Raw genomic sequence first — 16,300 nt, forward strand, 5'->3', positions numbered from 1 at the left:
TTTTTTTGTAGCATGTTCGTATTTTTACTTGTTTTGACAGGAGATTTTAAGTTATTTTATTTATTTTGGAATGATATTCCTGTCTTTTTTTGATTCTGTATGTTTAAAAATGTGTTTAAAGTGTTAACTTTAGATCGGCCCGCGATCTAAGGTGTGCTTTGAGTTTTGGCCCCCTGTGCAACTGAGTTTGACACCCCTGCTGTAGATAATGCAAGATACATTTTATCTCCCAGATTTCAAAGTATTCTCTGAATCAAACTGAAGTATAGGCTCTGGAGCTGTTGTATTGACAAAACAATGATGCAATGCCACACTGTACATAGAAACAAGGCTTTAAAAAATCAGTGATCTAGTCCTTTAAGACTGAAATACAATCCTCTCAGGCAGGAGTGAACGTTGGATCGTTTGCCTCTCTCTTCCCTTTAGGTATAAAGCATACCAGCCTGGCAGAAGTGCTATCGCTGCAGTTTACTGAGATCATATTACAGGATTTTGGGGTATTGAAGTTTAAATCTCTTTACTTCTTTAACACAAACACAGTTTCCTAGGTAGCTGCAGCTAGAAATGAGAACTCCTGCATAGATGATATCCGAAGCTCTTGTGTTTAGAAAGCATCTGTCTGAATAAATTTTGTTCAGAAGGTCAAAATGTGTTTGACCATTGTGTGAATTCAACAGCTTTGCATCGCTCCCAGCTCCTCACTCAACTCTGATACAGTCCAATGACGCTCTGACCATCTGTTCCCTCTGTCTCCCTAGTTGTCTCCTTCTTTTTCTAACCACCTCAGTGTGTCTGACTTTCGTTCCCAGGCAAACTTGACCAAAACTGACTGAGACAAAACTTAAATACAATATTTAGCAGTAAAAGGAAACATCAATTATGCCTTCATTGTCTTTGCTAATTTTATTCTTGGACTGGATGGAAAGAAGTGTTTACTGGTGAACAGAACTGGAGAGAGGGCTTATGGGAGATGTGTACTGAAGTACCACAAGCCGACTAATGCCTCTTGACTAAACACTTTCCTCAAGTCCCAGTCTGCCAAAACAGTCAATTTATTTTTCAGTCTGGCTCTAATCGATCCATCTTTGCTCTTCTGCCGCTCTGGAAAAGAATCAGACAAAAAACAGAGTATGCTACTGGTTTAGAGAGATGAAAATACAACCAGTTCTTTGAGATACAATGAAAGACATTGATGAAAGTGGCAGATTTTGCTTGTAGTGTCTTGTGCTGCTGAGTTACCGAGCATTAAATTACATCTTTTACTTAAACATTCTGCTAAAATGATATGTGAACATCCTGACTTCATTCAAAGCTCATCTTTATATTTGCTCAGCTGTGCCTCGCATTATTCTGATGTTGTGTTTGAAAAGACAGTCCCCTGGCACAAAGGGAGGGTTAATGATTCATCAGGCATTTTCTCGGTAGGCAGACAAACAACAACCACATGAGAGTCATCTGATGCAGGAAGAAAGTGCCACTGTAATTAGTTTCATACTTGGCAAAAGCGGATAGTCCCTCTTGTTACGGACAACAAATGAAAAAGGCATTGATCAATACCTTGTGTCGGAATCTCACGACTGGTCGATAGGGCGGCGACCTGAATCCCTCCTTGTTGGGTCTCCCATTGGCGCCGAGCACAGTGAGCCCCAACAGTAGAATTGCCACCGACCACCATCTGGTTGTCTTCATTGGTCTTTTCCTGTCAAAAAGCAAACAAGAATGGTGAGTGCTCTTCTCCAATACGCTGGAGGTTTGATACCGGTTGCCCAAGACAATACATCAAGTCCACCGTAATTAGTGCAGACAATGGGAACCGCAAAACTGTCGCTGGTTTAAACTAAAGCTATCAATAGGTGCCTCACACTTGGCAAAGAGATTAGATCTCCTTTTGAATCAATTAAGGGGAAATAGACGTCATGAGAAAATCAAGATAAAGAAGACAAAGAGCCAATATATTAAGGCAATTAAAGTGAGGGCTTTGGATTAATTAGGCTGAGTGCCTAAATCAAGCAACTGTGATGTAGCAGAGAGATTACATCTTAAACAGTTTCCTCACAACCCTGCAGCAATGCAACCCAAACGTATTTGTTTAACGGAGTGAGAACATTCACTTTTCACCTCCAATATAACGGCATTTTCAAAAATTCATTGCACTGTATAAAAACAAGTTTGACCTTTGCTTCATATGAATTAAACAAAACAGTGTTTGTGCTGGAGAAAACATACCAGTCGTACCAGAAACTGTAATGTTCAATAGAGGAAAATCACAGCAAATACACAAAAAAGAGGATATGTGTTAGCCCATGCTCTCACAATGCCTAACACAAGGTTTAACACACACACACACACACATGCACACAGGCTTTATGTTAAAATCTGCAACGTCTTTGCTCCTTCTTATTTTTATCCCTTGTCTTTATCTGTGTTTATGCCCTCAGTTCTTTGTGCAGCACGTCACAAAAATCCCCTTTATTAGAAATGCTTTAAAAATAAATTTGACTCGACTTGACTTGCTGATTTTCACAGGCAAACACCGAGCTGTGCTTTGTAAGCCGTCTCAAGCCACCAGTGCCTGCTCATCACTGTTCAGAGGAGGGAGATGACTGACAGCAGGATGGTGACCCTGCTTCCTTGTTCTTCTGGAGTGACACTGAGTCAGACAACAACAGCAGTGTTGAGGCAGCTCTGTGGGCCTACACGCTATTCACTGGAGGTCAGAAGGTCATGCCAGCAGAGCGGCATGTCACTGAGATGTGCAGGACGAAGACGGAACATTAAAACTTTGTTTTGGTGACTTTATGTGACTTTCATTGCCTTCATGAGCAGCTTGACACCTACAGACACCCTGCATTTTTTTGAAACTCCATTCTTCTGTTTCACTTAACTTTCTTTTCTTGAACAGATATGACGACCTTTGTGCAGTCTGCTTCATACCCATGGAAATAGAAACTTTTAATTTGAAGAGGAACTATGTGTTCCTCTTCATGTATGCATGCTGTGATGGCTTTCCTGCTCTAGCAGAGCTTGCTGTGTTTTCCCCCCTTTTGTTTTCTGTCTGTCTTGTTTGTCTTTTATCATGCAGGGTTTTGTGGGAGGAGTGGAATTACTGCAACTGTTAGCTCCTGGCCAGTATCCCAGGGGTGTATAAGATCTGGTTGTCTCAGCCGAGCTCCCTCTCTCAACCTTCTGGCACCATGGTTTTGTTTGGTTGGCTTCAGGTTGGTTAGTCTTATAGGTTTTGTACTTAACATTTTTCACTCACCATCTAACACTCAACCAACACTAATGATACTGACTTCCACACCTTATTTCTACGAATTATGTATTTTAGTTGTTGTTTATCAATCTTTTCTGTTAAATCTGTGTGTCTGCCATTTTTGTCATGGATCATGAGCCAGATTGTGGCAATATAATTGTCTGCACGATTCAACACCCAAATTCCAGACTCTTTCCCCAACCTTTGGAGACACTGGCATTTAAAAATCAGTTTTTCTGCAAACTCTGAAATAATGTTGATAGACACTACAGAAAATACACCCCCCCACCAGCAGACCTACCGACACATCAAGATCATCCTGTAGAATTTACAGACACCTTAAAGTCACAAACTTTCACAAACCAGCTAATTAGAGCAGATAGCTAATGCACAAGCTATATGCAACATATTAGCTTGATGCTGAAGCTTTATGCCTTGGTCTTGGTCCCATTTTCAAAGCATTTAGCCTTTGTAGATTAAGTGTCTCATCACACCAGTCCCTTACTCCTTTGTCTGTCAGTGTAGTCATGACGGGGCATTGAAAGGGCTTTGATAATCCAGTGGGCATGGAGCTTTTATTCCAAAGTAGGACTCTTGAAACTCAAAAGATTTCTGAACCTGGCAAAGTAATTGTTAAACTGCTGGTAATGATCAACAGCCACACCACCCCCCCTGCAGACATATTATGGTCGTTTTGTGCTATGGGGCACTAAAAATCTTACTTATTGCCTGTTTAATGTAAGTATATTCATTCTCCATGCATTTTTAAACTCTCCAGATTCAGGTAGGAACCCTGCCTGCAGCAGCTGCTGCTCCACTTCCCTGCTAACACAGTCTTTCAGCCACACTAGGTGGATTACCATATCTGCAAGCACAATCAATCAACTTCTTTGCGGCATCCCAGTGTTAAATGGGATATTAATGGACTAACTTTTGTAGGATGCCGTGTCAGAGACTGAGAAAAATGCAGAGTTTTTTTAGAAGTTTAAATGCGTCATACAGCACAGTTTCTCACAGGCGTTTTACTCATTATGATCAATCAAAACTGTAACACATACAAATAACTTTCAAGTATTACTTTGCTTACTAATGAATAATTAGCAATCACACTGGGAGCTCAGTATTTTCCTGCATTTTATTAAAAGAATATAATTGGATTCAACAATGCACATTTAAATTACTCCTGTGCCACATGAGACTGCACAAACATTTATTTTTTATTCTGGCCATCAAGTTGATTTTCTTGTCATTGAGTCTATTTCTCTTTTCATCTTGTGCACCATTACTGTAAATAGAGCTTTAGAATGGTAACAAGCTATACATATCAATGGGAAGGAAGTCAAACTCAAGGAAAATTTGGACAAAAGCAAAACTTTCTTTGCAAATGTCATTAACAGCAAAGACTCGATTTTTGCTAGTGCTGTCTAACTGAATTGTGTTTCTTATATTTTCTCCTTCCCATTTATATTAGATAGATTAATATTCTATATTAATTTATCTCCCAGTATAAAGAAAAACAGTTCAACATCACGACCAACTACACCTTCAAAAATGACAATGAAGCTTTCTGAAAATAAAGTGAACATGCAGTATAAAATTCATAAAACAGGACTTATTGCAATGCTGTTCTATCAGATTACATTAGTGTTAGTGTTAGCAAATGTCCTCTCATATACAGAGAACTTGTGGACATAAAACCTGAAATCTTACTTAAAAAGAAAAGAAAAACGCATATTTGTAGTGGAAGAGGTAAGGTCTTTTTAATATATGTGATCTTTAATTTGACATCAACTCTTGTGTGAGCATGTCATATACAACTATATATACATGTGTTTGTTTGTGAGAGTATGTTTGTGTAAATGCTCTGAGTCTTATTTATGAGCCCTGAAAGCACAAAAGACTGGAAGTTTTCCCTGGACCCCCTTGGGAAGTGCCATCATAACTTTGGCTTGTGGTTTTAAATTCCCCGGAGCACGTCCAAGCTTTGGCATTGACTTTCAAATGAAGACTATGTACACAATGCATCATGTCTTGACAAGCTCACAGCCGCTCTGCTCTAACCCCTCCCACCCGTCTCATTCAGCAGATTTTTGCCATTCAGTATACTGGGCAAACATAAGAAAAGGAATATTCACACAGCCCTTTGTACACACAATATATATATATAGTATATGTACTGCACACACTGTCATTGTCATCAGCTGTCACGCATGTTTAAACCAGTCATAAGTCTTAAAAATAGGAATACATCACTAAACATGCCATATATTTTCCTGACATTTTCCTCCCGAAATGCCTCAATTCAGAAAAAACTCATCTCCCACATGCCAGTCAGCTTAGACTAATTCCGACATATTGTTGATAACTCTACAATTTACAGCTTTCTAATTACAGTCAGCTTGTCTCAGACATAATTAAACAAGTCCATTGAGAAATAAGGAACTTTGAATATGGCCGATGGTCCACTGGAAACACTGGTTTAGCTGTGTTTTCCCAGCAGGCAGTACAGTGTGAGCAACAGTGTAATCTTCACAAGGCTTTAACAATCACAACAACATATAGCTTAGTTTAGATCTTTCACCCTTTTGCAAAAGGACACCAAACCCTCTATCAGAGAGTTCAAAGTTTTTTAGCAACAACACACAGCCAACTCTTCTCTCAAGCATGTGTTTTGGAGTGATAGCTCCCATGCCCCCTGCAAGGTGTTTCACAGCACAAGATTTTTGCTTATTTCTGAACAACGTGAAAAAACAGGCCTAAACCAGAAGTGTCATTTTATAAGTTTTAAGAGTATTATGAAACGGTGTTTCTGCAAAGATAGAGGTTAATTTCAATCTCATTCTTTTCTTGACAATATCTACTCAGATCATCTCAATCATTTCACGTAAAGCTCTAAATCAAAGTGTGAGGCAGCAACAGAGAAAAAAGGCTGTTTAAATTCACTTCGTTTTTCCCATATATGACTGTGGGGTGTCTTGACTTTTGTACACACAGGATGTGACAAACTGAGAATTAACACTGAAACTGAAACTCTCTTCAGCCAGTGGTTACCACCCTTTTTGGCTTGTGACCCTGCAACAACTCACATCATCACAGACGCTGGGATCAAAGGTCACGAGCACTCAGTGTTGGTTTTTAGCCTCGTCTCTTAATGGAAGAGATTTCTGTGGATTCTCTGAGTCTTGTAATGGCAGTATGGATTGTAGATGGTGAAATCTCTAGATTTTTATTCTTCATTTTTTATTATTATTATTTGTTAAATTCCTTCTCAAATCCCAAGCAGCACTTAGCAAATAAAGCTGATTCTGATTCGGACTCTGATTCCTTGCAACTGTGCACTGAAAAATGTTCTTAAACTGTCTGATTAATTGGCCACCCAGTTTTTCAGTGTTGAAACTCACCCCATCCTTGTTTGAGCCTTCTGAGGATGTCACTTCCATGTTGTACTGTATTCAACCGAATAGAATGGATTTGCAAATTAATTTATTTATGTTATCACATAGCACATCAACTCAACTTTTTCTTGAATCAGGTCAGAATTTCTTACTGCTATTCAAAATTGAAAACAGGCAAGGCTGCCATGCTTTACACCTTTCATCTCCCTTAAGTACCCAAGTAATTGTTTAGAGGCAGTAAAGAACTGTGTTGCGACGGTGTTGTACTGCTCAGCTCCCGAGCAGTACAACCACAACAGTGCAGCTCACCATGGTTGTACATGCACTAAAATACTCTCAAAGTGAGGGCTGAGACCTCTTCTAGCTTTCTGTACCACTTGAAATATTCACATTAGCTACATGAACAGTGAACCAGACCTCCTTTCAACACAAAATGAAACAGTTTTGCCAAGGATGGCAATCTGAATGACGAAACTGGGAATAATCAATATGTTAAAAGTTAGCCTATATTTCAAACAACAATATATTTTCTGATGTTTTCATTCACTGTCTGTCAAACACAGGTCGGCCACTTAATATTTTTTTTCCCTTTTCCCTCTGGGTGTTACATCATTGAAAATATCACATTTCTGAAATACATAAAGTCACACTCCTGCTACTTTAGATTATCTTATTCTTATTCTACCACAAAACAGAAAGTGATGACCATTAGAATAGAAACACAGCAGAAAATACTGTGAGTTTCCCTAGCAGATAATTTAAAAATCAAATCCTGTTCTGCCAGATAGACAGTTTTCTTTGCCCCAGCATTTTTCTGAATAGTCTCTTTGAATTCCATTTTTGCAAACTGTGTTTGAACCTGTCAAGAGTTGAAATGACATATGATCATCATCTTCCTGTGGCAGTCCTTTAGCAGGTAGATCTGTCATGTTTTGTTTGTTTTGTTTTTGTTTGTTACATAAAATGCAAAGTGTAAGAGGAGGAAAAATAACTTTTTTATTAATTTGCGATTATTTCTCCACTTTGCTGAGCATGCATGCAGTTATACTGCAATGCTTTAAGGTCAGCCAGTCTTGCAGATTTACACTAGGGTGCAGTCCAGGACAATTAGAGGTGTTTCACAGCTGACCTGTTTAAAAAAGTTTTAGTGCCTTTCTTAGTAAGGTGTTGTTAACTTTTCTACATAAGTATGGCTGATGAGTTTCAATTTGAACTTACTTCTATCTATTGAGTAAAATTTAAAGTAGTAATATTCGGAAATAAACAAATCTTTGAATTTTCTTTTACATTAACTTTAAATGAAAGCAAAAAATCATAAGCCTCACAATATTGTTAATGTATCAAAATTAAAAACTTGGAAAAATAATGTACTGAAGTGTGAAAAATAATTGAGTTATCCATTTAGAAAATCTGATCTTAATTGTTTTCTCTCTTGTATTAATGAAGATCCGGTGGAGTAGAAATTGTAAGGATAATCTTCCTGCTGAGTGGTACTGTGTAAGAAAGCATCAGGGGTGTCAGGTTAGGTGACTTTCGGTTTACAGAATGAGTGAACGTCCAGGCTGTAGACGATCTGTCGCCGTACATTTGATATGGTTTATATCCAAAATACTGACACCAACCATACCTTGACTTTAGAGTAGCTATGAAAATGGAATATTTGTCAATAAATATAAAAGCTAAAGTGATATGACAAGGCTGGTTGGCCCGCCTGTCTTGTTTTTATGCAATAATCTCATATTTGTATTGCGTATCTGAGAATTTTATCACATTCTGTTAAATTTCATTCTGTATTCTTTCTATTAAATTGTGCATCCTGTAATCACAACTCCCTACAATGTTGGTGTCATTTTAGGGGTGTGGGGTTAAACAAGACAGCACTTGAAATGATATTTAAAACAAGAGTGAAGTTTAGAGCAGGGAATTTGTGTTTTTTGTGGGGTTTTTTTCTTTGTTTGTTTCTTTTTTGCTAAAAAATTGAATGTTTTTTTTTCTGCATTGTCATCAACAAGTTCATGTGTTTTGCATCCCAATTTCTTCTGCAAAGGATTATTGACACATAAACCACTAAGTGTTTGTTTGTCTGCATACATAAAAAGTTTGTAGACAGCTAAAGGGTTTTTTTTGTATTGATTTAGTGGAACATGTTCATGATGAGACTTCAGAAGTTCTGAATTTGAGTACTGCAGAATAAACAACATCAACTCCAGACTAAAACATTATTCATGTTTTCAAGCTCCTCTGGTTATACCCTACAGGGAAAAAAAAATACTATCTTCAGTGGACCCATTCCCAGTCAAAATTAAGTCCTCCTGCGCAGCTGAGAAACTGGATTTCAGTAGGGGCCCATGGGCCTGTTTTAGCTTACGGGGATGCACTGGTGCTCCCAGTTTGCTCAGTAAACCAATGATTTCCTACAGAAGCTAGAAGCTTGTCTGAAATTATTCAAATTGTGAGCAAGGTCACTGGAGGGGAACTTTAAGTCAGCAGATAAATGCCCCCCCCCCCCCCCCCCCCCCCCGACACGTTCCTGACCTCCTGTGGGCAGATCTCTTTTAGCACGCTCAGCGGTATTTCTTTGTACAGATCAATTTCTTTGGAGTACTCATTTGTCTCTGAGATATCTGGAGAAAACTGAAGCATCTGCTGTGTGTTTGCTACCCAAGCACCCTGCTGCAGCATGTCTTATTTGGCAGAGTTATCATGGCACTTCTCATAGTCATATATCCCCAGCAGCACTGTACACTGATAAAGGCCTCCTTCAAGTTCAAAGCACGTCCAAAACCACAGGCGACACGCTTTCCCCTGAGGGTAGTACTTCCATTTGGTCCTTGTTCCTCCCTTACAAACTCAGAAAATGCTGTGCCTATCCCTCAGAAGGAGCAGTTCCTTACAACAAAGCAACAGAGGGATTACTTTGAATGTCATACATGGCTTAATGAGTATTCTGTACAGTAGTCATGTTATGTCCCTGCATGGTGTCTGTATAAATCATTTTCTGAATTCTTTATACCGTCCAACTGGTTTGCAGTTACTGTGAAGAATCAAGTAAACGTCAGCTACCTTTGTACTCCACACATTTATGATATGCATGAAAATGAAACACTTTTGTGTTTGAAAAGGATATGCTGAGAATGTTTTGCATTGGGTGAGAAAAAGCATTTCACTGCAGTTTCCTGGTTGTTCTGAAGCAGTAAAAACTAAAAGAAAAAAAAAAACAAAACTCAACAATTCAAACAGACCATGCTACATTTCTTTCTGCAAGAGTTGCAGTCAGTGAGTCAGTTAATAAATGGTAGAGTGGGTTCATTAAAAGGGGCAGCACTTGCCTAGAGGTTGGATGGTGAATGTAAGAGTGTAAGCTTACATAGCCAATATAAACTCAGAGAAACTGCAAGTAGTAAAGGAGTAAAAATCCTTTACCTCAGAAGATACTGCTGAGATTCTTCAAGGGCAAAAAAATCTCAACCCCAAATATCTCTTATAAAACTAAAAGCTGCTCACAGCATAACCAAGAGAATGAGCATTCTCTCTGTATTTTCAGAAAAGAGAATATGTGATATTTGATCTATTCATTATATATAGAGAGTAGAGATTTGTACTGGCACAATAACATTTTTTACTTCACACATCTTACCAAAGACAGGCCTCATAAATTTTACACTATAAAATGTGCAGGTACAGTGTGTAGGCCATAAACTTTAAATCAAAATTGCAGTGTATATTGGCATTTAAGGGATCTGATTTTATCAGCCTTTTAAGAATGAAGCCATTATTAAAAGCTTAAAACATTTTTCAGCTCACTTGCGGCAATGTTCCCAAAACTCTTTGATCCTTTTCCAGACCATGCAAATGGGTTGTTAATTAGAACACTGATAACGTACAAGGCAGGACAAATGTAAGATTTTTTATTGTTAATTGCCAGAACAACTGCCAACATGTTCAGTGTTTTCTGCCTAATGCATCTCGTTTCCCCATGCGTCTCCGCTTCCCCTAAAGAAAACAGTTGAGTGATTTCCAAAAGATGTAGTACACAGTCACATTCATTTATTTCCCTCTGCTTCATGCTGAAGATCCAGTCTTTGGGAGTGTTGTTGCATGTATGTAAGATGGATACCAAAACTGTAAGATGGCACTGTAATTTCCATTGTTTTTGTTGTGAGTTTTAACTATTTTATCACAGTGAATCAGTCACTTGCTTGAAATGGTCTTTTTCATCTCATTTTTATTTCTTTAGGAACAAAACCTCACTCATCTGTCCAAGATTTTCTCAAGAACTGGTCCAAAGAACCAGAAACCCCCAGCTCAAGGTCCATTGAGTAGTTTTTCCCACCTCAGGTGTGCAATTTGAAAAGCTGTCACAGAGACGGACTTCTCTGCATGCGATCTCGTTGGCTGTTATGATTTTCTCCTTAGCATGTTTAAGAATTCTCATCTGAGTTAGTTTCACATGTAGGGCTGCGGATTGAAAGGATCAAGTCTAGTAGGCTATTAGTTGAAAGAGCTAAAAGTGGACTTTATTGAGTTAGAGTTGCTCTGTGAAATTCTTTTTTCCAATGTCTAGAATAAACTTTGATGCAGAAGATTAGACTTGTCTTCAGGTCACTTTTTGCAGTGTCAAGGTAGCGGGTTTAAAGTCATTTATCTTCTTTCCAGTTTTAAGCCATGTCTTTTATCACTGTGTTTTATCACTGTGCAGTTAAGGATAACTACAGTGCTGATCTGCCTTCTTTGTTTTTTGGCAACAACTGGGATCTGCATAATCTTTATTGTAGAGTTTTAGGCCTGCACTGCCAGAGATTACTTCTGTATTAAATCTGACCAATACTGTCACACCTTTCTCCTTTAAGGTTCTATTGATGAACCCAGAGTTCCTGTAAATGGTGCTGTTTTGTCTGTTCAGACATGGTGCTACTGCAGATGATGACTCCCCAGTCCTTCTGTTTATTCCAGGCTGTTGTAGCAGCTGGAGACATAAAATACATTAATTTCTCATTATTTCCTGCGTGCCAGAGGATATTTCCTAGAAAGAAAAAAAAAACTCTTCTCCAAACCAGGTGTTTAGAACCTCAAATATGAAGGCTGACATGAACGGGATGTTCTTTGATTCACAATTCTGGGATATCACTTGGCAATCCAATGTAAACCTCAAGATCTTTTCCTTTATTTCAACTGCAGGAACCATTGCTGGGTCATAGCTCCTACCCTCCCCCCTCCCATCCCACAATGTTTTTGCTCCCAAGATAATATCTTCACGGTTCAGTCGCTAAAAAGTTGAGTTTTTAGGGTCAAAGGTCATTGATTGGTGAAATTCAAGTCTGGACACTACTACAACTTGTGTGTATAGGATTTATCCACACACTGCTTTTATATGAGGGAATTTCTTTTCTTAAAACAGATGTGCAAATTAAAGCTCCAAGTAGTCTTGCTTTATAAAATTAACTTAGAATTATAAAAACTAACTAACTAAATAACTTTCAGATTGCATAAAAAGCTGAAAAGTAAAATAAGAAATCAATGCTTGCCTTTCTAATGGTGGGTGAGTACCAAGTCTCTTTCTACCTCTGCACATTTAATTTTCACTGTTCTTGAAATGCTGAGGAAGCACAAAAACACTGTGTCACAATAACGTGTAGCCTCTTAGTTAGATCCTCAATTTAGCTCCAAGGACTTTTTGGTAAAAGCCTTAATAAACACATGTTTTTGCAGTGAACCAGAACTAAATGTTGAGCTTTCTGACATGAGATGTCTCATCAGCACTTCTTTTTTCTCTGAGGAATGTGGCAACATGAATAGTCTTGTCGTCAACCCAAAATTAGGTGGTTCGAAGCCACCTCCTGACAAAACCATCATTGTGTAATCACCGGCCATTCATCTAAAATGACATGGTGACAGATGTTTTGGTGAGAGGATGTACAGTGTCATTTTGCTGCGAGAGCACTTCCTCCGCAGACGCCCAGCTGTGCTGGCAGCTGTATCTGCTGACAGCTAGCGTGGATTCTGCTTTGTGTGCAACCTCTAATTTTCTTGTGATCTCCATATTTGAAAAACGCATTTACATTTTACATATTTGGTTCATGTTTCTTCACAGACCACTATGTGACCTTGAGGTTGTGCTCCAACAATAAAGATTCTCTGCTGATATATAAGGAAATGATTTGGATTCATTGTAGCTTAAAGAGAGAAACATGTCAATGTCGCCTGAGGAATAACTTAATTGGATTTGTTTTACTTTTAACTTCAAAAATAGAGAGAGAGAGATCAGTGTTTTTCTGATAGCCTGACAAGCTCAAGCTCACCTTTAACACACCTTTTTCAACAGCAGCCTACTGTTCAAATGGTTAAAATGCCAACGGAAATGTTAAGACTTCATTAACTGTATCCTGGTTTGTACTATTCACAGCAAGATAATAAGCAATAGTTCCTGGGGTATGGGAAAAGAGTTGAAAGCGACTCTTCTTTTAAAGAAGTATAGCTGTGGTTCCTTTCTTTTTATCTGAAGAGCAATTTTCAGATGGAGATTTTTTTTTTTTTTTTTTTTTTTGTGGAGATTAAATTGGGTCCAAACAGTTGAGCCAATTCTGAACAGGCCTCAGAAAGCTGAGGCCCAAAGCTGGCACAGCCTTAATCATCTCAGAAATATTCTGGATCACATCCAAATAAGAGTCACTTGAGCTGCCTAATGTCCTTCCATAATCACCACAATATTAAATATGACCAGTTATGCTAAAGAGTGAATTCATTAACCTGATTAATGAATTATCTTAATAAATACACATTAATTTGTGAATATTCTGGCAATGTATTTGTCATCATGTAACATGTAGGTACTAATATCAGCTCTGTGATACTGAGAAGACTTAAATTAATGTTAAGAAAATGATATGCAAATATATTAAGATACTCCAACAATGAAGATTTAACACTTATGAGACTAGTAGAGGATTAAAACTACTAATCTGATAGGAACATTTTTGATTCTCTTATCATAAGGATTGTATTTCACACTACATTAATATATTCAAGTCCTTAGCAGAAATGTACACTTAACGTTGAAAGTACAACTGTTATAATGTAATTAATAATTTAATCCTTCCTGTCTTCATGAAGAATACTCAAATATCAAAGTAGGATAAAACAACTACAATGTCTTTTGGGGCAATGAGGAACAGTGGTAAACTTCTACCATTACAACTTTTTGGTCTATTGTAGTAATTTACTTTAGTTAGGTAAAACTCAGTTAGTGACCACCTGGAGCATTTAGCTATTGAAGATCCGGACATTTCAGTCGTGGGTTGGTAGAGACCAAAAACAAAGCAAAAAGAGAGAGTGAATATTGGACTCACCAGGTAGTCAGATACGCAAATTTAAATGCTTGATAATGTTACTGTTGGATATGAAAATACACATCCATGCAGCTGAAAACTGGGAATATTTTTACAGCTCTTACAAGTTGATGTGTTCAAGTGTTTGGATTCAGGCTGTAACATGCATGAGTCAATAACAAGTCAGTTCAATTCAAGAAATCAAGACTTTACTAAAATTAAACTGATAAATCTGAATGTGACCTACTTTCCGCTACTTTCACTACCTCTTCAGCCACTGTAAGGTACACTTAACCCCCAACTGCTCCACCGGGGCTGCTCAGTGACTAGCAGATGAAAACAGTGGTTGTTTAAGGCAGCTCTCTGGTGTGACTGTGCGTTGTGATGCATGGCGGTGCTGAAAATTGCACTTCTGCTCAGTGAACCTAGCTTACATAATGACAGAAACTTGCAAGTCAGCAAATGATCAAATTCAAAAACATTCAAGGGGTAAAAATGAACCGCAGCAGTCCTTCTGAGTTAGCCTGGCACCCCACTGCAAAGAGTATTTGTGTAGTGAGCCACCTATAGTCACCTATAGTTTTAACCACCTATTTGATACAGTAATACAAAGTGTGTCATCACCTTGTCAAAGACAACTGGTAATGGATGTTAAACAAGTGCACAATAACGTTCAAACTTTTTAAATTAAATCTAAAACTGACACAGAGCCAAAATGTAACAGCATAAAACTTAACATCCTAATTTCTCTGAAACTTGTTATTCATCACATTTTCGACAGGAACTGAGATGGTCAGCAGTAATACAAAGTAGGTGATTTATAGTTAATTGGCTAAAACATGCATAAACATTAGAATGATCTTTTAATATCACTGAACAACATCAGAAGCAAACTTCAGAAAAAAAACTGCTCTCTCATCATCCAAAACCCTATCAATCACATCTCAGTCCTCACATTTATGAGGCATGTTACCATATTAGTTCAGACTTCTTAGGGATTTGCGAACCCTCACTTAGACCAGATTTCACAGAAGCAACAACCCCGGAAGCCTTTATAATACTACCACTCTGATATCACCGATTCATTAGGCAGGGCGTACAGCTCCAAATGCCAAGAGGATAACAGCAGTGCATTCCAATGCCACCAGATAAGAGATAAAGAAGGAGATAGGCCCTTGTGTAAATTTGTTTGCTGCATTGTTGTGATGACATAATTCATTACCCCCCGTGCTTTTTATGAGGCTGTTATCTGTTTCATTCAGATATCTATCCAAACGCATAAAATGTGATTACACTGAGCTTTGAACTTACGCTGGCATATTGTGGCAGCACTATACCCGCCACTACTACCCACTAAATCCCCCACACACCACATTTACATTTTACCACTGAAGTAGGAATGTCACAAATGCTTCCTGGAAGTGTGCTTATCGTGTCGTATATGTGTATGATTAGTGATATATCTTCTCTATATTTATGCCTATATAAGTGTCAGTCATCTCTTTTAACACCCTGACCTCTAGATAAGTTTTCAGTTTTTATACTCCACTGCCACTATTAGGTTCACACAAACAGATTATATTTTGCATGTTTGAAATATTTAGTGAATGTGGGAAATATGTGAGCCGGCAAGCATCACAATCGTGGATGAGATAAAGTTATTTTTCTGTACTGGTAGCAACCTCAGAAGCCGAAAGCTAAATCACTTTCAAAGTTAATCTGCAATAAATCCTGTCAAGGCAGTCTAAATCTAGGCAGAGAAACTTTTAGAAATCAAATGCAGAATTTCAATGATCCTTGCACTCAAAAAGTAGGCGCTTCACCAGAATTCAACAACAGTAACAGAAACAAAGCCAGTCAGGTATCTCCCTTCTTGAGAACACAGCATCTCTTAAGTCTTGCATCACTCTTATATTGTATATGAGATATGAAAGAACTTCTACTTCGATCTTAGTGATGAGACTGCATACATTGAGAAGAGGAGAAGGGATTTAAAGCAGCGAAAACACCAAGAAAGTCATGAGGGTAACCAGAGTTCAGCTGGTCGATCATTGGAACGTTAATGAGCCCCTGATGTGTTTCTAACTTAGCAGCCTGCTTTGTTCTCAGCAGGACCGTAGATACTTTGTGTTATGGACTGTTGGCTTTCAGTGATGACTGTGACTGGCTGAGGAATTGTGAGGGACTTCAACATTATTCTCTGAACTTGCAGATTGGACAGTGTCAGTTTCACATTATTATCTTTTTTAACTTCTCAATTTTTGTATTTGAAGACATCAGCATACAACACGGGAGAATGTGTGCTTTGTGAGCTGGATACCCAG

General features: G+C 38.2%; 1 protein-coding gene across 4 annotated transcripts in view; it reads right to left on the minus strand.

The window, feature by feature from the left end:
- Positions 1 to 16,300, minus strand: part of fstl5 (follistatin-like 5) — a 148,589-nt gene that overhangs the window by 124,404 nt on the left and 7,885 nt on the right. For all 4 annotated transcript variants that reach the window (XM_046406169.1, XM_046406168.1, XM_046406171.1 and 1 more), the window contains exon 2: positions 1,558 to 1,699. In XM_046406169.1, the coding sequence (XP_046262125.1) occupies positions 1,558 to 1,699 (142 nt within the window). The remainder of the gene's footprint in view (positions 1 to 1,557; positions 1,700 to 16,300) is intronic.

Source organism: Scatophagus argus, chromosome 12, assembly GCF_020382885.2.
Source record: "Scatophagus argus isolate fScaArg1 chromosome 12, fScaArg1.pri, whole genome shotgun sequence".
NCBI lineage: Eukaryota > Metazoa > Chordata > Actinopteri > Scatophagidae > Scatophagus > Scatophagus argus.